Consider the following 27,329-nt stretch of genomic DNA (forward strand, 5'->3'; position numbering starts at 1 on the left):
TAATCTGTTCTTACCAGGTTTTGTCTGTCACGGTTCATTTTGTGTTTATTTTGGGTAGTGATGTGTCTGTTTTTGGTCATTATTATATTTCATCTATGGTCATTTTTCAGCAGCTTCCTCTGGGTTCATTTCATTTTTTGTCATGTGTCTCTATCTTTGCAGTCATTTTTGTGTGTATTTTCAGTCTTTTTTTTTGTCCTTGGGATTGTTTTGCATTTTATTGGTCATTTTACGTCATATTAACGTCAAAAAAATAAACGTTAACACAAAAATCTGCTAGTAATCATTTAGTTATAAATTCATGCCTTAGAGTCAATATTTATTTTCGATTCAACCTATAGAATGGATCTGTCAGCAAGAGTAAACTCTGTCTGATGACATAACTTTTATTTTGATTGCCTTTTTGTACCTTGGTCATCCTTGGTTTTTGTCTTATTGCAGGAGGAATGTGTTCTCCCTTCTGCAAATCTAAAGGAAAAACATATTAACGTCATTCAACAGCTGGAACAAACCATAGAGGATCTCAGGACTAAGATTGCTGAGCTGGAGCGACAGCCCTCTCTGCTGGACAGGGACAGTATGAAACCCACCATCTCTACTACAGACAAGGAGTGTGGAGGAGAGGAAGGCCTGCTTAGGGTTGTTTGCGATGCTCACTTGCAGACAGAGACAGGTCCCTCACTGGGCTGCCTGGAGGCCAAGTCAGTTCAGACTTCGCCCATGGACGACTGCTTTAAATTCAAAGTGCCTTGTAGTGAGTCGGTTGGTGGGAAGGGCTTCCTACAGCCCCCAGCCATACAGGATGGTGTACAGTGTTCATGTCAGCAGCAGCCTCCTCCACCTCTGCCTCCACTTCTAGGAGAAGCAGTACCTCCTCATCAGTTTCAAATTATGGTACCCTGTCCTCCACCACCTCCTCCTCCTCCACCCTTACCGGGAGGCTCGATGCCAGCTCCTCCCCCACCCCCACCTCCTCCGCCACCCTTACCCGGAGGCTCGATACCAGCTCCTCCACCACCCCCGCCTCCTCCGCCACCATTACCAGGAGGCTATGTGCCAGCTCCTCCACCACCCCCGCCTCCTCCGCCACCATTACCAGGAGGCTCAATGCCAGCTCCGCCACCCCCACCTCCTCCACCACCATTACCAGCAGGCTCAATGCCAGCTCCACCACCCCCGCCTCCACCACCATTACCAGGAGGCTTAATGGCAGTTCCTCCTCCACCACCTCCTCTACCATCTGGTTCAACAGTTCCTCCTCTCCCTGGTGGTGTTGCTCCTCCCCCACCTCCACCAGGAGCAATGGTTGTTCCTCCAGCTCCTCCAGGAGCTCTGGGTTTCCTGCCTCCTCCTCTACCATTAGGGCTCTATACTCTCGGTATGACTCAGGAGAAACCACCCAGGAAGTCTGTAGTGGAGCCTCCCAGACCTATGAAGCCCCTCTACTGGACCAGAATCCAGCTGCACACCAAAAAGTAAAGATGGTAACAGGTGTCTCCATGATGGCCTCAAATTGATGCTGTATTTACTTCCTTAAGGCCAAATACAGTATGATATATCTTATGGAGGGAATAGTGTAAAAAAAAAGTAGGGACAAAGACAGGATCTCACACTGATTGACCCAATCTATCATAATGTTACTTAGTTAGCAATTTAAGGCAAACCCATATTCATAACATGTCAATTTAGAGCAATGACTTCAACCTGATTTAATTTAACAAGCATCTGATGAATCCATTAACCCACCTGAGGGTCATCTGAACACATGCTTCAATGGATGAAACTCAAGGAGGTCTGACTTTTTGTACAATGAAGTTCATATAGGACACGTCAGAAAGGCAGGTACGGTGGATCAGTTAACTCTAATATATAGAGAAGAAGGCTTCAGTGAAGCTGATGATGCAGGTATATCATTAGGTGACGTTATAGGAAAAGTAGTGGTCAGTGACATGTAAACCAAACATGGTAAATGTTTTGCACTTCTATAGCGCTTTTCTACCTAACTGGTACTCAAAGCGCTTTACACCGTGTATCATTCACCCATTCGCACACACAAGCAGACACACTCACACACTGATGGCAGAGCTGCTATGCAGCTGACCTGACTCACTGGGGGTAACTTGGGGGTCAGTATCTTGCCCAAGGACACTTTGGCATGTGACATGGCAGCCGGGAATCAAACCACCAATCCTATGATTGACAGACAACTGCTCTACCTATTGAGCCACAGCCACCCCATGACATGACATGACATAAGTGCACTAGATGATGTCGTAAGATGATGATGATAGACAAGAGAACATTAGTAGGTTATAGCTACCGCAGATACTAGGGAAACGGATTAATTACAAAGGAACAGATGAGGTGCAGGTCTATTGTTGGGGTCGATGAGGAACTGGTGGAGGCAGAGAACCAGACAGGTTATAATGATTAGAATGGGACTGAACTAACCTAAACTCAGTTCATTGTAAGCTCCCCACCCAGTTTTAGAGCTAAACCTTGGATGCTTTGAATAATAGAACAAATTAATGACTAGATCAAAATGCACAATGCAAACCTATGCAAAATTGCAACACCATTTTGAGACCAGTAAGACTAAGGAGATGTTTCTAATACCTGCTTTTTTATTTTTTAAATGCTACTAAATACAGTAATCTCAGTTTTGTTTTTATTAGGGAGGTTTCTTCTTCACTGGTGTGGGAAACAATCGAGGAGCCTGACATTGACTTTGAGGAGTTTGTAGAGTTGTTCTCCAAAACAGCTGTAAAGGAGAAGAAGCAGCCGCTCTCTGACACCATCACTAAGTCCAAGGCCAAACAGGTCTGACATAACTGTCTTCCAAATGTAAATGCTTATTATTGTTAATTAATTGTTAATCTCTAAGATAACCAGTCTCATCATCATCTGACCCACAAGATATGCTAAAAGTAAACCAGCTTTGAATCCAACCTTCCAATCTTTTTCTTTTTAGGTTGTGAAGCTTCTAAACAACAAGCGTTCTCAAGCAGTTGGAATACTAATGTCCTCTCTGCACCTTGATATGAAAGACATCCAGCATGGTAAGTCCATCTGTTTTCTAATACTGTGTGACGACCCTTTGCCTTTACAGGCTTTTCTCATTGCAAGAGCCTGAAGGGCTTCGTTGGGTCTTCAGTGAGATTCAGCTCAACTGGTCTGGCTGCTGTAAAAAAAACTGGTGGCAGTTAGCCTGTCTCTCTCTCTCTCTCTCTGTCCCTCTCTCTCTTCTGGGCTTCCACTTTGTGTGGTCTCCCCTCCTTTGTCCAGCTTTTAGCCAGGCTGTTGAATTGTAGAATTGGGGCCTTGTCCGTGATGTTTGTGTGGTAATTTGACCCAGATTGGTTTGTGATGTTGCAGTATTGTTTTGTCTAGTTTGGAGGCATTTGGTATTTATGTGTGTTTATAATTAATAACATAAAAAGTATGTATGTATGCCTACTTGATTAACTGCAAATCTCGGAAGTAACATGCATGAGTTCAGTTTTTCTTTTTATGGGGAGAGCAATAGTATTGGTGTTTTGGCCTGTTGTTTTTGATTTGGTTACACATTTGTGCATTTTGGTTTAAGAAGTCAATTTTGTTACTGCAGTTTTCTCCCTTCTGGTTTTGGTGGCAATCTCCATTTTGATTTCTGAAAGTGGTAGTGAAAGGGGGTAAAGCTATATGCTCGGAATCACGTCTGTGGCTTCCTAGGGGTAACTGCAAAGCAGGGACTTTCTGGACCCACTAGTTTCTAGTGGATCCCCTCATCAGTAGCTGCCAGAGGGCTAGGATTGGTTGTATATTAATGTTTGTTTGGGCTACCTTCTAGTGCTGATAATGCACAATAGTTGTAGCGCTTGAGTTTTTGTGCCAGATTTGTTTGTTGGGGCAGTTGGCTGCTTTCACGGTCGTTTGTGGACAGGGATTGGGCCTTAATGCAGACACTGGCTTAACATGGTAGATTGTACAATGGTTGCTGATGTTTGAGGGTGGACAAGCTGGAAGAACGCATAGTACATGTTCAGTATAAAGGTGTAGTTGGGAACATTAAATGGCAGTGGAAGGCCAGTTTCCTTCCTTCCTTCCTTTTCTCTGATGGCCTCAGTTGGGTTTTCAGTAAGATTTGGTTAAACCTAGTCTTGCTGCAGTATAAAAACTGGTGGCAGTCAGCCAGTCTCTCTCTGCCTTCTGGGCGTCTACTTTGGTTTTATTGTTTGGTTTGTCTTTGTGTTAGTTAGTCTAGTTATGTATAATAAACATACTTATCGTATCGTTATTACTCGTGTGGTCTCCCCTCCTTTGTCTAGCTTTGAGCCAACTTGTGATAACTGTAGTTGATGTGGCAGGTTATTGGGTATATACAGTAAGACAGGAGTTTTGCTTCTCATGACATCTACCTACCTAGTTGTGTCTGTGTGCAGTACTGTGTGTCTAGTGGATGCCATATTTTAATTCAATTTTATTTGTGTAGTGCCAAATCACAACAGAAGTCAGTCAGAATGTAAGGTTTTAGACCTTACAAGTCTATAATTGTATAAAGAATTATATAGAAAACCAATTAGGCAAGCATTAGGCAACAGCAGAGAGAAAAAAAACCCCTTAGAGGAAGAAACCTCCACCAAAACGAGACTCAGGGTGGGTGCCCTCAACCAGTTGAGGTGAGTGGAAAGAGGAGAGAGAAAAGAACAGCAGGCAACAAAAAACAACAAGCAGCAATAACATTAGGCACGTCGGCCACTAACTGCATTCTGGAGATATACAGCTCCTAGGCTGAGGACACCTGCAGAAAAATACAGAGAGAGGGAGACAGAGAGGAGGAAACACAACTACGAGAATTACCAAAGTCACAAAGAGACACAAAGTTAATGTCATGCAATGGTAGCTTTTGAATAAATATAGAAGAGGAGAGAGGAAAGAAGCCATCTCTAACAAGGGACCAGTTTGTTGGTTTGCTATTGGTCAGCTGGTTCTGTGAGGTTTGGAACTCAACCGGTTTCAGGAAGGACACATTAGGCTGCAATTAGGGTCCGAGGTAGGAGTCTAGAGAAAGCAGAGACTGCAGAGAGACTGGTCCAAACTCCATATTTACACCAGTCCAGAAGTCAGAGACACATATCAACAGCAAACAAAATCGAAATCCAAAACACAAGGTCCAAAGCTAGGAAAATAGGTCAGAATTGTTAGGGTCAGAGAGTGATTTACTATATTGATCAGGGTTAGGGAGAAATCAGGGTCTGAGGTCCGGTTCTGATCTGGATATGCAAGGTCTGAAAAACTCTTTTTAATTGAAGACACCTCTAGCAGAACCAGGCTGGGGGTGGGCGGCCATCTGCCTCAACCATTTGGGGCAAGTAGAAAGACGAGAGAGAGAAGAACAGCACCCGACACAGAAACAACAAGCAGCAAAAACACTGGGCAGGTTGGTAGGGTCAGTAACTGCACTCTGAAAATATACAGCTCAGAGGCCGGTGATCCCTGCGGAAAAGTAGTCCGGCTAGATAGCGTAGTGGTAAGATTGCTGCCCTGGGGTTCGAATCCCGTGTCTACCTGGAATAATATGGGACGTCTTTAAGATATGATGGAACTTGATTATTGAGTGCTTTATGCAGTGCATCCAGAAAGTGTTCAGAGTGCTTAACTTCTAATTAACTAACTAACTTCTAACTAATTCATTATTTTCCTTAAAATTCTACAAAGAATGCCCGATAATGTCAAAGTGAAAGAAGTTTGTTTAAATCTTTGCAAATGTATTAAAAAACGAAAATAAACAAGCAAAAACATGTAGATAAGTACAGTCTTTGCCATGACTTAAATTTGCCCTAAAACTGAGCTGAAAGAAGAGCTGCAGAGTTTATTTGTAGAGAGAGAAGAGAACCTTCCAGAAAAACAGCCAGCTCTGCAGCACTCCACCAATCAGTATAGTATGTGGCCAGACTAAAACTCCTCAGTAAATGTTTGCCAAAAGCCACCTGAAAGACTATCAGACCATGATAGACGAGTCTACTGGTCTACTGAAATAAAGATTGAACTCTTTGGCATGAAAGCCAAGTGTCATGTCTGGATAAAACCAGGCATCTCTCAGCACCTGGCCAATACCATCCCTACAGTGAACCATGATAGTGGCAGCTTTATGTAGTGATGAAACTAGTAAGGATTAAGGGAAGTATGAATGCATCACTGTATAGAAACATTCTTGATGAAAACCTGTTCCAGAGTGCTCTGGACCTCAGACTGGGCCGACGGGTCATCTTTCAACAGTACAACAACCATAAACAAACAGTCACAATAACAAAGTAGGAGTTACAGGATAACTCTATGAATGTCCTTGAGTAGCCCAGCCAGAGCCCAGACTGGAACCTGATTGAACAAAATGGCTGTGCACCGACGCTCCCAATCCAACTCATTGAGTTGAGAGGTACTGCAAAGAAGAATGGGAGAAACTGCCCAAACGTAGGTGCCAAGCTTGTAGCATCATACTCAAAAAGACTGTGGTGTTAAAGGCGCTTCAACACCTTTGAGCAAAAGGCTTTGAATACTCATGTATGTGATTTTTTTTTTTTACATTTTTACTTTTAATACATTTGCAAAGATTTCAAAAAACCTTCTTTCACTTTCTTTCTTGGGGTATTGTTTGCTGAATTTTGAAGAAAACATTGAATTTAATCCATTTTGCAATAGGGCTGTAAAATAACGAAAACGGGAAAAAGTTAAGCACTGTGAATACTTTCTGGATGTACTGTATGTGAGAAGGATTTTAAATTCTATTCTGGATTTTACAGGGAGCCAATGGAGAGAAGCTAATGTAGGAGAAATATGATCTCTCTTACTAATATTAGGCAGAACTCTGGCTGCAACATTTTAGATTAACTGGAAGCTTTTTAAAGAGTTATCGGGACCTCCTATCAATAGTGAATTGCAATAGTCCACTAATTTAATATAGAGTTACTTAGTAGGTATATTAAAACACTGCAGAAATGCGTGGAGGCAATATAATCTTTCTATCTATGAGTTAATAAAACACTGACTCTGGTGTTATTCAATTATTTCTTTGGATTGGACTGTTAAGATTTGGAAAAACAGGAAAAAGGCTCATGTTAGGTCGGGGCTTGTCCAATGTAGTGATGTAGCGCCTGAAGGGTTTTTTTGGCACCTCAGTTGGCACATTTTCTAGACATTAACCAGTAATCTTCAGCAGGAATCAGGTTCACTGAGGGAAGACACCCATTTCACCCACTGTTGTAAATAATGCAAAATGGTTTTAGCACTTGAGTTTTTGTTGGAAGTAGTAGTGTATATTTATTGTTTCTTTTTTTAAAGAAACACAATGTGCTTGTTTTTTTTTTAAATTAGGTTTTAAAGCGTTTGAAAGTTTTCAACAGCTAAAATCAAACCCCTTTCTGTCTTTCTCTCTCTCTCTCTCTCTCTCTCTCTCTCGCTTTTTCTCTTTCTCTCTGTCAGCCATTCTGAATTTGGACAATACAGTAGTGGACCTGGAGACCCTGCAGGCCCTGTATGAAAATGTGAGCAGCACACACTCTCCACAAATGTACAGTCGGTTATTTTATTCTATTATTCAGTAATTAGATAGATAGTCTGACCCACACAGACTCTTGTGGACACATTGAGTCACAAGCATGAAGTAGCTTTCATGGATGCAGTCATGAGAGATGGCAGTAAATGTAGCCTGATATCCAAGACCCAGGACATAAAAGCGTAGAACACTCACAGAAATAATTTAAGGTGTCTCAGCAGAGTGTATCAACACAGCTGAGATTTCGTTTCATGCGGACAAAGGGCAATTCTCAGTAAGACTGTAGAAATGCTATTATTTACAATACACACTATATACTGTACAGTGCAGTGTGGCATTTACATTGGCAAGAAAAAGCATGTGAACCTTTTGAAATATGGTTTTCTGCATTCATTTATCATAAAACATGATCTGATCTTTAAGTCAAGAGTATTAACAAATATGATATGCCTAAAAAAATAACACCAAAAAAATTCTGATCTCTCATGTCTTTGTTGAGAGCTATAAAAACCTCACAGTGCTCAACCAGATACTTCGTCTCATGTGTATGGCTCTCCTAAAGTCGTTCCATAGCATCTCTATTGGGTTGAAGTCTGGGCTCTGAGTTGGCCACTCCAAAAGGGGGATTTTGTTTTTCTGAAGCCATTCTGTTGTGAACTTGTATTCTGGGTCATTGTCCTCTGGCATCACCCAACTTCTACAATAGCTCAGCTGATGTACAGACATTGTCACATTATCCTGATGATTTTTTAATACAGTTGGGAATTCACCTTCCCCTCAATCACTGCAAGCTGGCCAGGCCCCAATGCAGCAAGGCAGGCCCCAATCATGGTGTTTTCTTCACTGAACTTTACGATTGGGAGGATGTTTTCATGATGATATGCAGGTTCCTTTTTATGCTAGATGTAGTGCTGTGTTTTCTTTTTAAATAGTTAAATCAGCTTTTACGCTGCATCTCATTCAACCATTCACACACACAAGCGCACACACTCTCTCACACCGATGGCAGAGCCATCGAACGACCGACCCTATGATTGGCAGACAACTGCTCTACCTATTGAGCCACAGCCAATAGGTATTGTAAGAGCACCTATACCTGTAAGGTATTGTAGCACCTGACTCCAGTTGAGGTTATTGTAAGGCAACAGTTTCCACTAGCACTATGGTGTTTTTATGGCTCTTCTCAATACAGACATAAAAGATCAGAATTTTTTTGTGTTATCTTTTTAGGCACATCATATTTGTTAATACTCTTAACTTAGATCACAGGTGTCAAAGTCAGACCCACGGGCCAAATCTGCCCCCGTGATATATTATATTTGGCCAGATCATATCAAATGTGTATTAGAGCTAGGCCCCCAGTATATAGCGCATACACTGCAAGTACTACAAGAATGTTTTGTTAGTGCGTTGGCGCATCAGTATCCTATCTGTTTACAATAATTAACATCCATGCAACCAGTCACCTCAGACAAAGTTAATCCACCCCTCCCCAAAAATGCACAAAAGTGCAAAAGTGCACAGTTTGTTAAACAAATCAGCGTACTCCTCATCGAGTTTATGATTTGCCGAGAAGCCCAGAAATGCAGATTTCAACTGCTCAATAATCAGTTTGCTTTGACATGGAAAGCGCACCAACCAACCTCCAAATGGAGCTGATTGAACTCCAGTGTAGTAACACGGTCAAGTCAAAGTATGACTCTGTGGGTGCTGCACAGTTTCCATGTTTCCTCCCCGACACACTGCCCCGAACTCCGTGCTCTCTATGTTCGGCAAGACATATCTATGTTGATGAAGATGAACAAAACACCAGTCAGGAGTCGTCTCACTGATCAAAACCTTCACTCAATCTTGAGGATCTCCTCAGCTCAGAGCCTAACCCCAGGCGTTGATGCACTTGCATCTAAGAAGAGATGTCAGGTATCTGGCTTGAACCAGTGTTCATCAGAGTAAATCAGAGTGTAGCAAACTGAGCTTGAATGAATGCTGTCTTTCTACTCCAAGGCATGGACTGTTAATAGTTGAAAGATTGAAGTAAATTATTATTATTTTTTGGTTGTTTTGTTGTTGGCCTATGAGAAAAGATTTTCATTAAAAAGGAACTTGAAAGACTACAGATAGAGACATAATAAGAAATTAATACCACTGATGCGTGTTTTATTTCAAATTTAATTTCTCATTTATTTATAATATTAAGCTTTGCTTGCTCCAGATTCAATGTTTACGCAAAACTAAAGTTTGTTTCCATATGAAAAGGTTAAACATTACATATCTGGAGAAATGGGAAAACATGCACAAATGCAGTTAATTTTTCAATAAAGATTAAGTTTGGCCCGCGACTTCGTCCCAGTTTCTAATTTTGGCCCACTGCGAATTTGAGTTTGACACCCCAGAGTTAGATGAAGATCAGATAAGGTTTTATGACAAATGTAGGAGGTTCACATACTTTTTGATGCCGCTGTAAATGCTTTTACAGAATTTGAAATTTAGTGGTTTAGAAGAGAGATGGAATCAGTTGCTTGTGTTTTTTCTACAGAGGGCACAGCAGGAAGAGCTGGACAAAATTGAAAAGCACATCAAGTCCTCAAAAGACAAAGAGAATGCTAAACCTCTGGACAAACCTGAGCAGTGAGCTATTCCTCTAATACATAAACACTATAGAGCAGATGAACTGCTAAGCATGTGTAATATTGTAAAGACTTAAACCAAAGCAACATGCATTTGTCATTTGCTACAGGTTTCTGTACCAGCTATCCCTTATCCCAAACTTCTCTGGCAGAGTCTTCTGCATCCTCTTCCAGTCTAGCTTCTCTGAGTGCATGTCATCCATAACAAGGAAACTGGACATACTGCAAAGGCTATGCAAGGTGAGTCAGAAAAAATATGATAATTCATCAGCTTTGATCAAGGAAGACCTCACAGGACTGTGTGACTGTGCAGGACTGAAAAGAGCCTTTCAGGAACCAGGGATATTCTCGCTTCACCTGTGAAAAACTATCGGGAAAAGTCACCATGGGAAAAAGTTTGTCCCAAGGAAGTTACAAAAAGTTGAAATAATTGTCTGTCTGACTACCTTCATACCTTCTATCTTCAGATGTGTTTCCTTTAACTCTCTCATTGTACTCACAACAGTATAACGTCTATCACTTCTGCAGGCATTACAGGACAGTAAGACAGTGAAGCAAATTCTAGGTCTGGTTCTAGCCTTTGGTAACTTCATGAACGGTGGAAATCGAACTAGAGGACAAGCTGATGGCTTCACCCTCGACATCCTGCCCAAACTTAAAGATGTCAAGAGCAGTGTAAGTAAAGAGAGGACATTGAAGGGACAAACAAATGCATACAAATTAAATGACATAACAGGAGAAATTGCATCACATGAAAATCCCTGTTTGTTCTGCCATCTCTGTAGCTTTGTTCCCAAAAAGTTATTTTCTTGTTTGTTCTGCAGAAATAAAGTGTCTTGTGAATGCTTAATGCAGTGGCACAGCAAAGAGAGAGGAAGAATTGAATTGAGTCGGGCTGCAGACTGATTAAATTATGTCATCAGTTACTACTTTGCTACTGGAAAATCTTTACAGCTGGAAAATCAGAGAAATACCAGAAATACATACACAGCAGATATCATGTTCTTGAAACTAATCTATCTCCTTCAGTTAACTTTGTTTTGAACTTTGAAGTTTTTCTTTTCTTTTCTCTACACACATAGGACAGCACTAAAAGTCTTCTATGTTTCATTGTGGCATACTACCTCAGACACTTTGATGAGGTAAGTCGTTCCTTTCCTATGTACCTCATATTCAGTGTTGATGTGTTGAGCACATCTGGCATCTGCAGCCAGCAAAGTGAGAAATAATGCACGTGTTCAACCTAGAAAGTGCGTCAGACATTTGTGATTAACTGTCAGAATTATTATTATCAATGTTTTACGATGTATGGGTCTCTCTCATTAGGATGCTGGCAGGGAGACGTGTGTGTATCCTCTCCCTGAGCCTCACGAATTGTTCCAGGCTTCACAAATGAAGTTCGAAGACTTTCAGAAAGATCTGACTCGACTCAGGAAAGACCTTAGAGGTAACATGCACACATACACATACTGAAATTTAAAGCAATGATCCACAACAGTTCTCAGTGCTTCCTTTGTTCCAGCACCTTAAGTATATTTACATAAGGACTGTACAATTTTGAGGGATTTTTATTACTCCAACTTAAATACATTTCAAAGGCAAATATCTTTACTTCAATTCAATTCAATTCAATTTTATTTGTATAGCGCCAATTTACAACAGAAGTTATCTCAAGGCACTTTACAGTGTTTAAGGTTTAAGACCTTACAGAAAATATTTATACAAAAAATTATAGAGAAAACCCAACAATCCCATTTGAGCAAGCTTTAGGCTACAGTGGAGAGGAAAAACTCCCTTTAGAGGAAGAAACCTCCAGCAGAACCAGGCTCATAGTGGGCGGCCATCTGCCTCGACCGGTTGGGCTGAGTGGAAAGAGAAGAGAGAAAAGAACAGCAGGCAATAAAGACAACAACAAGCTTAAGAAACATTGGGCAGATGAACTGGATTCTGGAGATGTACAGCTCCAGCCCGAGGATACCTGCAGAAAAGTACAGGGAGAGGGAGACAGAGAGAAGGAAACACAACTTAAAGAGAGAGAAGACACAAAGTTAATGACATGCAATGGTGGCATTTGCATTGATACAGGAGAAAGGAGAGAGCAGAGGAGCTCGGTTTATCAGTAGAGGTCCCCCAGCAGATTAACCTATAGCAGCATAACTAAGAGATGGTTCAGAGTCACCTGATCCATCTCTAACTATAAGCTTTATAAAAAAGGAAAGTTTTAAGTCTAGTCTTAAATGTAGAGAGGGTGTCTGCCTCCCGAACCTGAACTGGGAGCTGGTTCCACAGGAGAGGGGCTTGGTAGCTAAAGGCTCTGCCTCCCACTTCACTATATTGGAATCTGATCAGCAAGATTCCTGATATGAAAGTCACTGACTATCCAGCAGTATGTAAAGTAATTCAAATGACATGTAAGAATCACAGCATATGAACATAATTAAAAGAGCATATAAGGGGTTAAAACAATGTCCATATATACTAGCTGCAACATTATGTGATAGTGTGACAGTGATAAATGTGATAATACATCAATAATTATTTATAAATCCAATAATATAAGCTAAATCTACATAAAATGAGCCATTCTGCATTTTGGAGCTAAATTTAGTAGTTGTTTGAATATTTACTGGTAACAGAGTAGGTGAATTGAGAAATTCAAGCTGTGGGCCATTTGCAACAGCATTTATACAGTAGTTGGCCACTGGCAATATAACAGTACATTTAACATGTATACCACACTGAATAATGGTAAAAGGAGATGCATTGTAAAAGCATTAATGAATCTAACCACACTGACAACTACACATTTGCCATATTGTATTTTGCGTACTGCAAATGTTGTCTTCTGTGAAAACCTTTTGCGAAAGTGCAAATTACTTCCTCAACCCTAACCCCAGGCACTGTAACAGCCGTCCATACCTCGACTCATGTGACGCAAACAAGACATAGTAACTTCATACTTGACCTCAGCAATCCTGACAGCAATCACATGTGAACAACTCCTTAGACGTTAAATGCCTTTGACTTCCTACCATTTAGTTAGAACTGAACTGAAGGTTTTCTGATGAGAAGTGAAACATGTTCAACAACCCAGTTACCACCAAAAATCCCTCTGAAAAATCAAATTATATTGCTCTTCATTATTTTGTCAGCATGTACAACAGAAGTGGAAAAGGTGTGCAAGGCTGCAGAGGAGGACAACTTGCAGCCGTTCAAAGACAAGATGGAAGACTTCCTCACACAAGGTAAAAACTTTGAATATATTGCCTGTCCAAAAAAAGGTCACCAACTGGAATTAACTAAGCAAATAGGTAAGCGCGTCCCATTGAATAACTAATTGAATTAAAATTTTTCAATTCAATTTTAATTGAATAGCGCCAATTCACAACAGAAGTCATCTCAAGGCACTTTACAGTGTAAGGTTTAAGATCTTACAGAGTATAATTACTGCATTGGTGATTATTTTTCATTTTTCAAAGTTATTTAACCCTAACTGATGCAGTACGTAGCATCTCATTTCTTAAACAACCAAGTCGGAAGTCGGAAAACAACCAAGAAAAGACGTCAATCTGTTTCAGAAAGTTCAAATTATTGGCATGCATCAAGCAAAGAATACATCTAAGGAGATTGCTGAAACTACTAAACTTGGGTTAAGAACTGTCCAATGGAAGAAGGTCAAGTGGTCTGATTAGGAGCACTCATTATTCCTAGTGCCTACCATAAAAACCTGTGGGGGCAGTGCTATGATCTGTGTTTGCTGCAGTTGGTCAGGTCTAAGTTCAGCAACTTTATGAAACTCAACCAAAATCTAGTATACTGTTTTCACACTGTAAATGTGATATCATGTCAATATCTATGATGTAATAAGACAAGCTCAGGGAAAGGCACACTAATTAACTTGTTTTAGTATAGACCAGATATCACTAAAATACTGTGAAATACACAGTTATATTTTGGTATATTACCTTACACTAGAATGAATCAGTGGAAGCAGCTGAGACCAACTTTTACTGTACTTTTTTTGACCTTTTGCCTTTATCCTTCCTTCCTTAGCTAAAATTGAGCTGGAAGCCCTGGATTCTCAACTCAGGAACACTCACAAACTGTAAGAACAAGCTTTATTTTTTATTTCAACTGTCTAAATCTCACTAAGATGAAGTGGTTCTATCCCAGTGGATTCTGGAGGCAATGATCAAGCCTGAGTTCCTTATGCTTTGAATTTACGTTACACCAGAGATGATCATCTAATCTAGCCATAGGGGTTGCAAGCCAGTGACTTCTGTGCCGGTCCCAAGCCCGGATAAATAGAGAGGGTTGCGTCAGGAAGGGCATCCGGCGTAAAAATTGCCAAAATAACCATGCGAATCATTCACAAGACTTTCATACCGGATCGGTCGAGGCCCGGGTTAACAACGACCGCCACCGATGCTGTTAACCTACAGGGTGCCGGTGGAAATTTGACTACTGTTGGTCGAAGAAAGAGGGGAGGCAGAAGGGTTCGTGGTCAGAGAGAGAAGGGAAAAGGCAGGAACATAGATTTGAGAATAGGGACTCTTAACGTTGGTACGATGACAGGGAAAGGCAGAGAGCTGGCAGACATGATGGAGAGAAGAAAGGTAGATGTTCTGTGTGTGCAGGAGACAAGGTGGAAGGGCAGCAAGGCACATAGTATCGGAGGAGGATACAAACTGTTCTACCATGGTGTTGATAGGAAGAGAAACGGGGTAGGAGTGATCCTGAAGGGGGAGTTTGTGAACAATGTTCTAGAGGTAAAAAGAGTCTCAGACAGGTGATGAGCCTAAAGCTAGAAATTGAAGGGGTGATGATGAATGTAGTCAGTGGGTATGATCCACAGGTTGGCTGTGAGTTAGAAGAGAAGGAGAGATTCTGGAGTGAGTTTGATGAGGTCATAGAGAGTATCCCCAGAGGAGAGAGAGTTGTTGTTGGAGCAGACTTCAATGGGCATGTTGGTGAGGGCAACAGAGGTGATGAGGAGGTGATGGGCAGGTTTGGTGTGAAGGAAAGGAATCTGGAAGGACAGATGGTGGTGGACTTTGCTAAGAGGATGAAAATGGCTGTAGTCAACACTTACTTCCAGAAGCGAGAGGAACATAGAGTGACATACAGAGGTGGAGGTAGGAGTACGCAGGTGGACTACATCCTATGTAGACGAGGTCATTTGAGAGAGGTTAGTGACTGCAAAGTGGTGGTAGGAGAGAGTGTAGCCAGACAGCACCGCATGGTGGTGTGTAAGATGACTCTGGAGGTCAGGAAGAAGAAGAGAGGGAAGACAGAAAAGAAGACCAAGTGGTGGAAGCTAAAGAATGAAGAAACTTGTGAGGAATTCAGGCAGAAGTTGAGACAGGTTCTGGGTGGTCAGGATGAGCTTCCAGATGACTGGGAAACTACAGCAGAAGTTATCAGGGAAACAGGTAGGAAGGTGCTAGGTGTGTCATCTGGAAAGAGGAAAGAAGGTAAAGACACTTGGTGGTGGAATGAGGAAGTACAGGAATGCGTCCAGAGGAAGAAGTTAGCTAGAAGGAAGTGGGATGTAGAAAGGACTGAGGAAAGTAGACAGGAGTACAAGGAAGCGCAGCGTAGAGTGAAGAGGGAGGTGGCAAAGGCCAAACAGAAAGCTTACGATGAGCTGTATGACAGGTTAGACACAAAGGAAGGAGAGAAGGACTTGTACAGGCTAGCCAGACAGAGAGATAGAGATGGGAAGGATGTGCAACAGGTAAGGGTGATTAAGGACAGAGATGGAAAGGTACTAACAACCCAGGAGAGTGTGCAGAAAAGATGGAAGGAGTATTTTGAGGAGCTGATGAATGAGGAAAATGACAGGGAAAGAAGAGAGGAAGATGTTGATGTTGTGGAGCAGGAAATAGAAGAGATTGGAAAGGATGAGGTTAGGAAGGCTCTGAAAAGGATGAAGAGTGGAAAGGCTGTTGGTCCTGATGACGTACCTGTGGAGGTGTGGAAGTGCTTAGGAGAGACAGCAGTGGAGTTTCTAACCAGTTTGTTCAATAGGATTCTAGAGAGTGAAAAGATGCCTGAGGAATAGAGGAGAAGTGTTCTGGTTCCGATCTTTAAGAACAAGGGTGACACGCAGAACTGCAGCAACTATAGAGGAATAAAGTTGATGAGCTACACAATGAAGCTGTGAGAAAGAGTAGTGGAAGCCAGGCTTAGGAAGAAGGTGGAGATTTGTGAGCAGCAGTATGGTTTCATGCCCCGTAAGAGCACCACTGATGCCATTTTTGCTTTGAGAATGTTGATGGAAAAGAGATGGACAGAAGGAGCTGCATTGTGTCTTTGTAGATTTAGAGAAGGCGTATGACAGGGTGCCGAGGGAGGAGCTGTGGTACTGTATGAGGTCGTCGGGAGTGGCAGAGAAGTACGTCAGACTAGTTCAGGACATGTATGAGAGAAGTATGACGGTGGTGAGATGTGCTGTAGGTCAGACAGAGGAGTTCAAGGTGGAGGTGGGACTACACCAAGGATCAGCTTTGAGTCCCTTCTTGTTTGCTATGCTGATGGACAGGCTGACAGATGAGGTCAGACAGGAATCTCCCTGGACAATGATGTTTGCGGATGACATTGTAATTTGCAGTGAGAGTAGAGAGCAGGTAGAGGAACAGCTGGAGAGGTGGAGGTTTGCTCTGGAAAGAAGAGGCATGAAGGTCAGTCGTAGTAAGACAGATTACATGTGTCTGAACAAGAGGGATCAAGGTAGAAGCGTTAGGTTACAGGGGGCTGAGGTGAAGAAGGTGCAGGAGTTTAAGTACTTGGGGTCAACAGTTCAGTGTGATGGAGAGTGTGGAAAAGAGGTGAAGAGGCGAGTGCAGGCAGGTTGGAGCGGGTGGAGGAAAGTGTCAGGAGTGTTGTGTGACAAAAGAGTGTCAGCAAGACTCAAAGGAAAAGTGTACAAGACAGTGGTGAGACCAGCTCTGCTCTATGGGTTAGAGACGGTAGCAGTGAGACAGAGACAAGAGGCTGAGATGGAGGTAGCAGAGATGAAGATGTTGAGGTTCTCCTTAGGAGTGACCAGGTTAGACAGAATAAGGAACGAGTACATCAGAGGGACGGCTCACGTTGCCTGTGTTAGCGACAAAGTCAGAGAGGCAAGACTGAGATGGTTCAGACATGTTCAGAGGAGGGATAGTGAATATATTGGTAGAAGGATGTTGGAGATGGAGCTGCCAGGCAGGAGGGCAAGAGGACGACCAAAGAGGAGATATATGGATGTCTTAACAGAGGACATGAGGTTGGCTAGTGTTAGGGTAGAAGATGTTCATGATAGATTTAGGTGGAAAAGGATGATTCGCTGTGGCGACCCCTGATGGGAAAAGCCGAAAGAGAAGAAGAAGAAGAGATGATCATCTACATGCAGCCTAAAAGTGTCCCTTTATGCATACCCAGTTGGAGTCTGTGTCTGTAGTGTGTGCACATTTGTCGTAAAATGTGTGTATTGATTTAACTCTTGATTCTGAGCAAACACGGAACAGCAATATATCCAATAAAAAAATGTGTTTATTCAAATTTATTAGAAAGTGACTGTGTTACTGGAAATCTTTATGGCCAGTGCCGAGATCTGGGACCATGTCCACAGAGAATACTCTAATTGACTGAAGAGTGCATTATTTCCCACAACTCTGCTCTGCTCCTATCTAAAATAACTGTTTCAGTTACTAGGCAACAACTTCCTCCACTTGTAAAGAAATTTGCTGTTTCTAATCCTCACCAACTATAAATACAGCCATATTTGTTATTAACACCAATATGGTGAAAGCAATTTGGAGTTCTTTCTTGGCAACGGTTAGCTTTTAGATAATATTGTAAAAAAAATACAACCCATAAACACCACCATTAAATTATAACAGGCTTTACAGCACTAATGTGAGAGGAGAAAGAGAAGAACACACTGCATTAGAAAACAAAGTTGGACAATCGATACAAAGATGAAGCATACAGCTTTGCACAGGATTATGAGGTATTGGTTGACATTATGTCCTGTCAGGTTCCTGGAGCTCACAGTGTTCTTCTCAGTGAAGGCCAAGGCAGGAGAGAAGGAGATTTCACCCAACACACTTTTCTCCATCTGGCATGAGTTCTCGTCAGACTTCAAGGACCAGTGGAAGAAGGAGAACAAAGCCATTCTCAAGGAGAGGTATGTTATCATGTGTGTTACTGTCCTTAACAATACAACATAGTTTATAACTCTAGCAAAAATAACCCCTATAATACGTACTGTATGATGACAAGTGGCTGTAGTGAACATTACATGGCCTCCAACTATTCAGAGCCTCAAAGTTTGTCAGGAGGAGATTGGGGTGGATGGGTGGGACAGCAAAGCACAGGGCTTTCACACAAACAGTGTATTTGTATCACTTTGTTTGCACAGCTGTAATCCAGTTATGTGCTGCAGGTCATGTGTGAAGTTAACAGTACAAGTTAACAAGTAGTCATTTCTAAGGCAAATATTCATTTTTACTATTGCTTACACAGGTGTTGTCCAAGGCTCAAAATAAGCGTTATACCAGCTAAATTCTGGTGTCCTTGTGTTAGATGGAAACCATTTTGACCACTGTCGCCAAAATTCTCTTAAAATTGCAAATTTTAAGAGAATTTTTCCTTTATATATGGGAGCAAGCTTCTGTCTTTCCTTCTGTCTTTCATTGTTACCACATTCAAATCGCCTACAATAAAACATTCTGTGATATGGTATAATGTGTTGTGCAGGCTAAAAGCAGCAGAAGAGTCTTTCCGTCAGGCCAAGGAGAAGGCTTCCTACAGTGTCAAACCTAAACACGCCTCTGGCATCGTAAGTTGACCTTTACCTCTATTATACATTTTACCGACTTTTGTTGTTCCGTATTAACAAAATGTTTTAATTTAATATACAGTAATAAACAGTATATGAATGTTTGCTTATTTTTAGATCATAGTGTACTAACTGCTGTTATGAGACATGATTGCTGAGATCTGGGGGTGTGCAAACCTAAAAGGGAAAACCCCCGGACCTGGTTGTTCTGGTTGTTAGAAGGGGAAGTTTGATGCCTTCAGTAGATACTTAGGGTTTGGTTCAATAGAGCGTGTTAGTCGCTAATGCTCCCTGTGTTTTACCTGAATTAGCGAAGAACATATTTTCTTTATCTTGAAACGATAAAGAAATCATGAAGAATGCTGGGCTGTTTTAGCTGTTGTAGCCTATAGCCTGCAGTTTCTAAACAGTGGCCTATGTAACAAGCTTTGCATAGGTTCTACTCATACATGCTTCATCTGACTAAACATTAGTATCACAAAGATTTTTGTGCAGTTTCAGATTTTGGATATTCATGAAGCATTAAATCTCTCTGATGTCACCTGTGATGTCGCTTTTCCACAGAAAGCCAAGCTTGGTATGAAGATTTGACTCAGTAGACTCGGCATGCATGTCACCAGCGGTGAGTCACTGACAAATACATACAGCATAAAGACTGTGTGAGAGGAATTAAGATGTCCAATCTAATCTGTCTAATCTGGACATTTTGTTTCTTTCATTTTTTCCAGTTTGATCAGTGTTGCCTGATCTGTGAGCCTGTTGCTGTACTATCCCCTGGAAAGGTATTGCTTCAGAGCCACTAGGCACCTGGAATCATGTGTTGTTAGAATCATCACACGTCATGACAGATTAGATATGTTGTACATTACATCTTAATGCCTGTGCAGCCTATAATGTGCGGCCACATTTATGGATTAACAAAATTTCACCTTTTACGCAGAATGGTAAACAAATAGCCCAGTCTTTTGAGTAACAATAATAAACGTTAAGCACTTAATTCCCTGTAATCTCACAAAAAACATCACAAGCTCTTCTGTAAATTACACATTATTGACCACTGGGGGCAGTAGACATATCTTGAGGAGCTGTCAGTTACAAATATAACAGAAGAAGAACTAACCGAAACTGCTGACAAACTGAGACTGAGAGTATTAATGGCCTCATGTTGTTTACCACATTAAATGAAAAGAATGAATGCACCAACTTTTGTCATCCTCATCATCTACATGAATGCATCAACCTGCTCCTAAAGTGTTGTGGAAATAGATGTAAACACAAACAATGCCATAAAAAATACCAGTGTTAAATACCAGGGTTAATATTGAAATCTCATTTGGGTAACTTAAAAATGTATGCATTAATACATTCAGAGCAACAAATTAGTGTTTATGTGTTGTTATATGCATATGTGTTGCTTCTACACTGGAACATTAGACATAAGTACCCAGTACCCAAGAAGTAGGCCCATACCATAGTACTGTAATACTCTGTGTAGGCCAGCGCAGATGTTTAAGTGTACCTACAGAGAAGCATAATTCCACCTTAACTCCTAAACCAAATATATATTTGTGCAGATGCAACTTGAAATGACATTTTCTGCAATTAAAATTTTTAGAAATGTGTAACAGTGTTTACACATTCTTACTATTTATCCCAAATAATGATAATAACAATAATAAATTAAATCTCATCATATATAAGCTTTTATTGTTTGCCATACCTCCTAAAACTGCTTTTTTTTTTTTTTTGGTATACATTTTGTAAATCACAGCCACAATCTGTAAATGCATTGTGCAACTGTAAACTAATTTAGTTTGCACAACAGTGGCATACATTTAAATGGCCACGACTCAATGGTCACAAGTTAAATTTATTTAGGTACTCTACAATAAATATAAATGGCATGATTGTCCAGTACTATATATTTTTTCAGTGAAAAATTATAAAAGTGAATAATTTGTAAACATATTGCATTATGATATCAACTTTAAAGTATTGTGCTTTGGTAAATATACAGTATATTGAAGCCTTTGAAATAGGTTTTTATAGGTTCAAAATGTTGACTCCAACTTGAAAAAAAAAAAGTGGAAAACCTACCAGTGCAGTTTAACACAATCCAAAATTAGGTTGATCCACATAGATCCATAGAAAGACAACACAAATAAAAGCATGATGTATTGTCAATTAATTAAATCAGTGAAATGCACAATCAGTGTAGCCATGGTAGGAAAGTGCAGCATCATAGGGATAATACTGGCCTTAGAATGAATGTAAAGTCCTAGAAACGAAACAATTCATTTTTATGTGTCAAAGACAATAAATGAAAGTCATGTTCCTTACTCATGCAATATAATATTTTTGGGAATTGAGGACAACTTACAGTATTTATTATCTGTAAAGGTAAGAAAGAAGATGAATGTCACTATAAGCATAAGCAGATGTCTGACGCATAGCACACACTTTCTATATGAACACCTTCTTCTGCTGCCTTCTTCCAACCATAGCTGTTCTTTTTAAGTCTCTCCTATCCTCCAACATACGTCTAATCACTTAAAGACGTTGGTCAAACAAAGCAGAATGTAACCATGTTATCAATGACCTTCTGGTTACAATGAATAACAACTGTACTTGTGTTCAAATCATGTCATAAATGCTGTTTCTTCTCCAGTAGCTGATCTCACAATAAAATGTCGCTAAAATTTCATACGGGCAGCGGCGTATTGGTGCGGCAAGCCCAGCTCAAATGGGCAGTGTAAAAGGGGCTTTACATATGTAATTTTGATGTATGTTCAATGATACGCCATATCATACCATATATAACGTGTGTGTGTGCATGCTCGTGTGTGTGTGTGCTATCATCTGATTGATCATATCTCTGTGGTTGATAGCTGTTTCATGAAGGATGTGTACATTGAAGTACAGCTATTAAATTTGTTTTTTAATTAATGACTTTGTCAATGTAAAGTAAAAAACTGTAAAAGAAAGTGGTGGTTGGGGGGTGGGGGTGGATACATAAACAATTGTGATACACAATTTGTGTTTCTTTCAACGGTGTCCTCTTCTGTTGGCTAGCATCATGCTCCCAACAGTAAAGTGAACACATTTTAACTGTTTCATGCTGTGCAATTAATGTAAAATAAACAGGATGAGTTCAATATAATGTTGATTTCAACATATGTTTCAGGCTGGAAGTGAATGAGCAGCAATGTTGTAAAGCAAACTAGAGGTCCTTACCCTTCGGTTAAGAAATTAATTAATTAACTTAACTTAATTAAGTTATTTCGGTATCACTGGTCACTGAAATAACTTGAAGCTGACAACTGCTTTTACGTTGTGAGTTGTGGTTGAACAGAAGCATTTAAAAAAACAAACTAGACAGAAAACTATTTGACCATAAAGACATGTTAGACCAAAGTGTGTCCTGTAATTAGCATCAGTTGTTTTAAAGTTGTCCTTAAAAATGCAACTTGTCAGTGGCCCCAAGAGGCCAAATGGTACAAATGGTAACTAAAGAGTCCAGAACAACTTCCAAAGAGACCAGAGGTGAAATCCAAGGTGAAGGTACAGCAGTGTCACATCCCACTGTTTAAGCCAAAAGGGACTTAATAGAAGACGACTGAGAAGGACGCCACTGTTGAAAGGAAATTATAAAAAAGCTAGACAACGCATATTGAAACGTTGTAAAGCTACTGGTAAAATGTCCTTTGGACAGATGAGACAAAATTGCAACTTTTTGGCAAAACGTGCTGCCCAGTGTCTGAAAGCTTGGGCAAGTCATGGTTCCTCTAACAGGATAATAACCCAAACCACAGCTAAAAGACACCCAGGAATGGCCAAGAACAAATCATTGGACTATTCTGAAGTGGCTTCCTATAAGTCCTGATCTAAAACTTTTACACACAAAATCGTTTGTTCATTTTGTTCTTCCCAAAAGATAGATATGGACAGTAGCACTGAGCAGAAAAGACTTAAAGACAAATAAATAATACCAGTCTTATGTAATGTTTCAAGAAAATGCAACCAAACTGATTGGGAGACCAGCAAGATAATGACCCAAAACACACTGCCAAAACAACAAAGGAGTTCATCAGGGGCAAGAAGTGGAAGGTCTTAGACTGGCCAAGGCAGTCTCCAGACTCTATAGAGCATGAATTTTACCTACTAAAGAGGAGACCGAAGGGAGTAACCCCCCAAAACAAAAAACAGTTGAGAAAGGCTGCAGTGAAAGCCTGGAAAAGCATCACAAAAGAAGAATTCAAAGGTGTGGCAAAATTTGCAAGTAAATATTAAGTCGTATTCACTTAAATCTATTTAAATAATAATAATAATAATAATGTATACTTTACTGGGGAAATTCGTTTTGGACATCTGCCAGACTGAGTTGTCGCTACTATGGGGTTTCAGTGTCTTGTCCAAGGATACCTCAGTCTGGCATTTCTTTACTTTTTCTACGTTTGCTCACATGCAGTATAGGTGGATAAAAACAAAAGGTGCTATCTATCAAGGTGTGTATCGGAGCCCCCCTAAAAGTTAAAATGTGGATCTTTGTCTCAGATTCATCTTTTCAAACCCAAATGTTTTCAGTCTACAACAAAAATAAAGAAACTGGCGCACTGTTACAATACTTTTGGAGGAGAGTGTACCTGCTGTATTCACACCTGGAGTAAATCAGACATTATGAGGCCTTTGTCTGGGTCATTTAGAACCGTGAGATGATTGTGCTAACCACTACATAAAACATGATTAGATGAGTTCTAGGGCAATACACTAGAACTGGCAACATACTTTGACACAGAAGACAAGAGGCCACTACACAATGTGGCTCTTGATCAGGGGCTTAATTTTAAGGATTATGTTCTTAATGGCAGATTGCAAGATCTGAGGAGTAATAAATGATCTCAGCTTTAAACAGCACAGTCATTCAAGTATGTGTTTGAAGACAACACTTCATTTATTGAAGCTGCTCACCAAGAACCTCCTCATTATACATCTAATAATATGGTAAATTGTAAAATATATTCTTAATTTCTTAAAATAGCATAGTAACATGTCAACACCATTGACAACCTGTTGATGAATGTTTTGTGTTCATTACACATTTATCTGAGAGAAAGTGTGTCAGTCAAACTAGCAGAGCTAGTGAAATAGGAATGTGAAATACCATATTAGTTAGGGGGTCTCTTTTATTGGGACAGAATCAAGGCATGTAAGCAGTTCAGGAACCATGGGAAATACAAAATACTCCACACAATGTATATTCATTTATGTAGTGGCATGAAAATATAGGTGAACCTTTTGAAATTTGGTAGTTTTCTGCATTACTTTGTCATAAAACGTAATCTGATCTTTATCTAAGTCAAGAGTATTAATAAATATGATGTGCCTGAAATAATAACACTAAGAAAATTCTGGTATTTAGTTTCTTTATTGAGAACAACCTTAAAAACCTCATAGTGCCAGTGGAAAAGGTATGTGATTTATTGGTTAATTCCAAGGGTTCACATACTTTTTCAACTTGCACTATGAGGTTTTTATAGTTGTTCTCAATAAAGACATGAAAGACCAGAAAGGCACATCATATTTGTTAATACTCTTTACTGTTCCTGACTGGTAGATGACTTTACCTCCTGAGAAGACGCTACTTGGATGACTAGCGAAATGTATAAACCGAACAAGAAGGATGTTCAGTTGCCATGACTCAACTTCCAACTTCACCTGGACGACTGAGAATCTTCAACAACATATTGCTGCACATTTTGGGGCTGAAACCCTCAAGTTGGTGCGGGAATATGAAAGGACAGCTAGAAAATTTACCTCCTGAGCTTCAGCAGACCCTAAACCTTAATAAAACATTTAACAACAGGGCCACTTTATCTGTTCAAAAAAAAATAAACCCAGCCAAAAAATTCCACCTCTACTGTGATGGAGCAGCACAGCCAGGAACTAACATTTGAAGTCCATAAACGCAGCTTCTGCTGATTGAACTAAACTGGTTGGACCCTCCTTGACTGGATCTACAGATTGTGGTCTGTGCTATGCTCCACAATACTGCAATGTGGAGTGTGATGGCAGTGAGACTAGACTCCTAGAGTGGTGATGGAGATAAGGAGGAAGATCACAATCCACCTGAGCAGATATTAAAGAATTAATGGAGGGTGTAAGACAACAACAATGAGAAATTGCTCAAAATTGCTCACAATAAGCCTCTTTACAGTTTTTGTTTTACTCTGTATGAAACATGACAGTGGCCTTCGTGTTTTATTAACCAGAAATTGTCACAGAGTTAATACAATGCACTTTTGAAAAGAAATAAAAAAACCCCAAAATAACCCATTTAGGACATATGGTTTAAAAATCAAGAGTAAAAATATATCATTAGAGTCAGAAGTTGCCTCCTGGCAAGGAATCATTGTGTGATGGGACTCATGGAGATGATGAAGAAACAAATGCTTGTGTCCGACCACTATTCTCTGATAGTGGAGTTTGTTATGAGGTGCCAGCCATACTGTCTGCCTAGCAAGTTATTGTAGCAGTCATTACTAATGGAAAAGAGGCAATGCAACCACCATCTTAAAGGATTTTTCACCACCGCTGGTGCATTCAGCACTTAAAAAGTACACACGTTTCACCTGTGTGTCAACTTTATGACAAGAGCCGAAAATGTACTGGTCCTTGTTTACATAAATGCAAAAAAGGTTTAGATATCTCCAACATCATTCTCATACGCTTCAGGCCAGTCACCATCACTGGCTAAGACGTCTCCAGGCTGTGGTAAGGTGCTACTGAGAGCACAGTACACATGGTAAATGGTAAATGTTTTGCACTTATATAGCGCTTTTCTATCTAGCCTCTTTGTCTGCATTTCTATATCTATAAAGTATCTATAAATACTGTATTAAATTGAATTGTCCCACAGTTCCCCTGCCCAGAATCCATCCACTATGACCAGCTCATCTCTCCAAAACCCACATTATTTATTACAATATATCATGTTCTAGCCGGTTTGAAAGAACAAAACAAAAACTGTGACGCTGTGTAAAATGTAAACACCCACAGAATGTAATGATTTGCTAATCATTTTAAATATTTGATTGAAAATAGTAACATCATTAGTAGCAACATATCAGATGTTAAAACACAAATTGATTACATTTACATTTAGTCAATTGCAGATGCTTGGATCTAAAGCAACTTACAAGGTACTAGACAAAGGCAGTTTAAGCTGCAAATTGATCACTAAGGAAACATTGTCTTCTTTTGAATTTGTACGCTTCATCCACAAATATTAACTAAAACTCTGTCATGTAAAGAAAAGAAAAAACATATATAAACAAGATCCAGAAGCACAACTGCCTTCTCTGGTCATAGGTTTGTTTAAGGAGGACTGAGGTGAAGTGGTCTAAATCCTTTTTAGAAATCATGGACACTATGTTGACACAGTTCTGAAGTCAGCATCTGTAATGGTTTGGAGGTGCATTAGTGCACACAGCATGAGTAACCTGCACATCTGTGCAGATCATTAATATTGTATAAGATATAGTATACACAGGTTTGGGAGCAACATCCATCCACGTCTTTTTCAGGGAAGATTGTTTCAGCAACACAATGACAAACCACATTTTGTGCATGTTACTACAGTGTGGCTCAGTAGTACAATCTGGGCCTGTTTGCAGGTTTATTATGAAGCAAAAAATATTAAAAATTAGGTCCCAAAAAGTTGGTCTCCTCTGTTCCCTATCACTGGTAGCATGTTGTTAAAAGAAGAGGAGCTGCAACACAAAGGAAACCATCTTCCCATCCCATAATGTACTGCTGATATTACATTTAAAATGAGCTTTTTTTTTCTTTAGTTTACAAATTTCTACATTTGAGATGTAGTCTTGTACCATCTATTTTTATATGCATTATCATACATGCATAATACATTATCACTGTATTCTCAAATTGCATGGTGGAGCAGATCAAGCAACAGTAAAAGAGAATTGGCAGTTTCCCTAAGAACATTTAGTTTGATTGTGCTTGTGTGAAAAATGGCAGCCCTATGCCTCCTCTGTGGTGGATGCTTTCTGAGCTCTTGTGGACAACCTCACTCGACAGCCTGACAAACAGTAGCATGCCTGATACTATACCCAGGCTTTGAAGCATGCAGTCTCAATGCCTTTATGCTGCACAGCCCTCAATTTAACCTGAAGCATGTATGTTTAGAGAAAAATAATCTTTTATTTCTGCATTCTTTCAATTATCCACTGTTCTATCCAATTAGAAGTGAAGCCTAGTGGACAATGGTTTTAAAAATCAGGCTGATACTAATGTATTAAAACCCCAACCGAGTCTCAGGTTGACAAAT

General features: G+C 40.2%; 1 protein-coding gene across 1 annotated transcript in view; it reads left to right on the top strand.

The window, feature by feature from the left end:
- The window catches only part of fmn2b (formin 2b), a 30,264-nt gene extending 8,366 nt beyond the window's left edge, over nucleotides 1-21,898 (top strand). The window contains exons 7-21 of the mRNA XM_026351994.1: nucleotides 442-1,475; nucleotides 2,676-2,820; nucleotides 2,972-3,059; nucleotides 7,459-7,520; nucleotides 10,068-10,159; nucleotides 10,269-10,398; nucleotides 10,687-10,833; nucleotides 11,241-11,300; nucleotides 11,485-11,605; nucleotides 13,311-13,403; nucleotides 14,212-14,263; nucleotides 18,179-18,328; nucleotides 18,901-18,982; nucleotides 19,547-19,604; nucleotides 19,711-21,898. Coding sequence (XP_026207779.1) covers nucleotides 442-1,475; nucleotides 2,676-2,820; nucleotides 2,972-3,059; nucleotides 7,459-7,520; nucleotides 10,068-10,159; nucleotides 10,269-10,398; nucleotides 10,687-10,833; nucleotides 11,241-11,300; nucleotides 11,485-11,605; nucleotides 13,311-13,403; nucleotides 14,212-14,263; nucleotides 18,179-18,328; nucleotides 18,901-18,982; nucleotides 19,547-19,573 — 2,283 coding nt within the window. The 3' untranslated portion in view covers nucleotides 19,574-19,604; nucleotides 19,711-21,898. The remainder of the gene's footprint in view (nucleotides 1-441; nucleotides 1,476-2,675; nucleotides 2,821-2,971; nucleotides 3,060-7,458; nucleotides 7,521-10,067; nucleotides 10,160-10,268; nucleotides 10,399-10,686; nucleotides 10,834-11,240; nucleotides 11,301-11,484; nucleotides 11,606-13,310; nucleotides 13,404-14,211; nucleotides 14,264-18,178; nucleotides 18,329-18,900; nucleotides 18,983-19,546; nucleotides 19,605-19,710) is intronic.
- The last annotated feature ends 5,431 nt before the right edge of the window (nucleotides 21,899-27,329 follow it).

This window comes from Anabas testudineus, chromosome 19 (assembly GCF_900324465.2).
Source record: "Anabas testudineus chromosome 19, fAnaTes1.2, whole genome shotgun sequence".
Classification (NCBI taxonomy): Eukaryota; Metazoa; Chordata; class Actinopteri; order Anabantiformes; family Anabantidae; genus Anabas; species Anabas testudineus.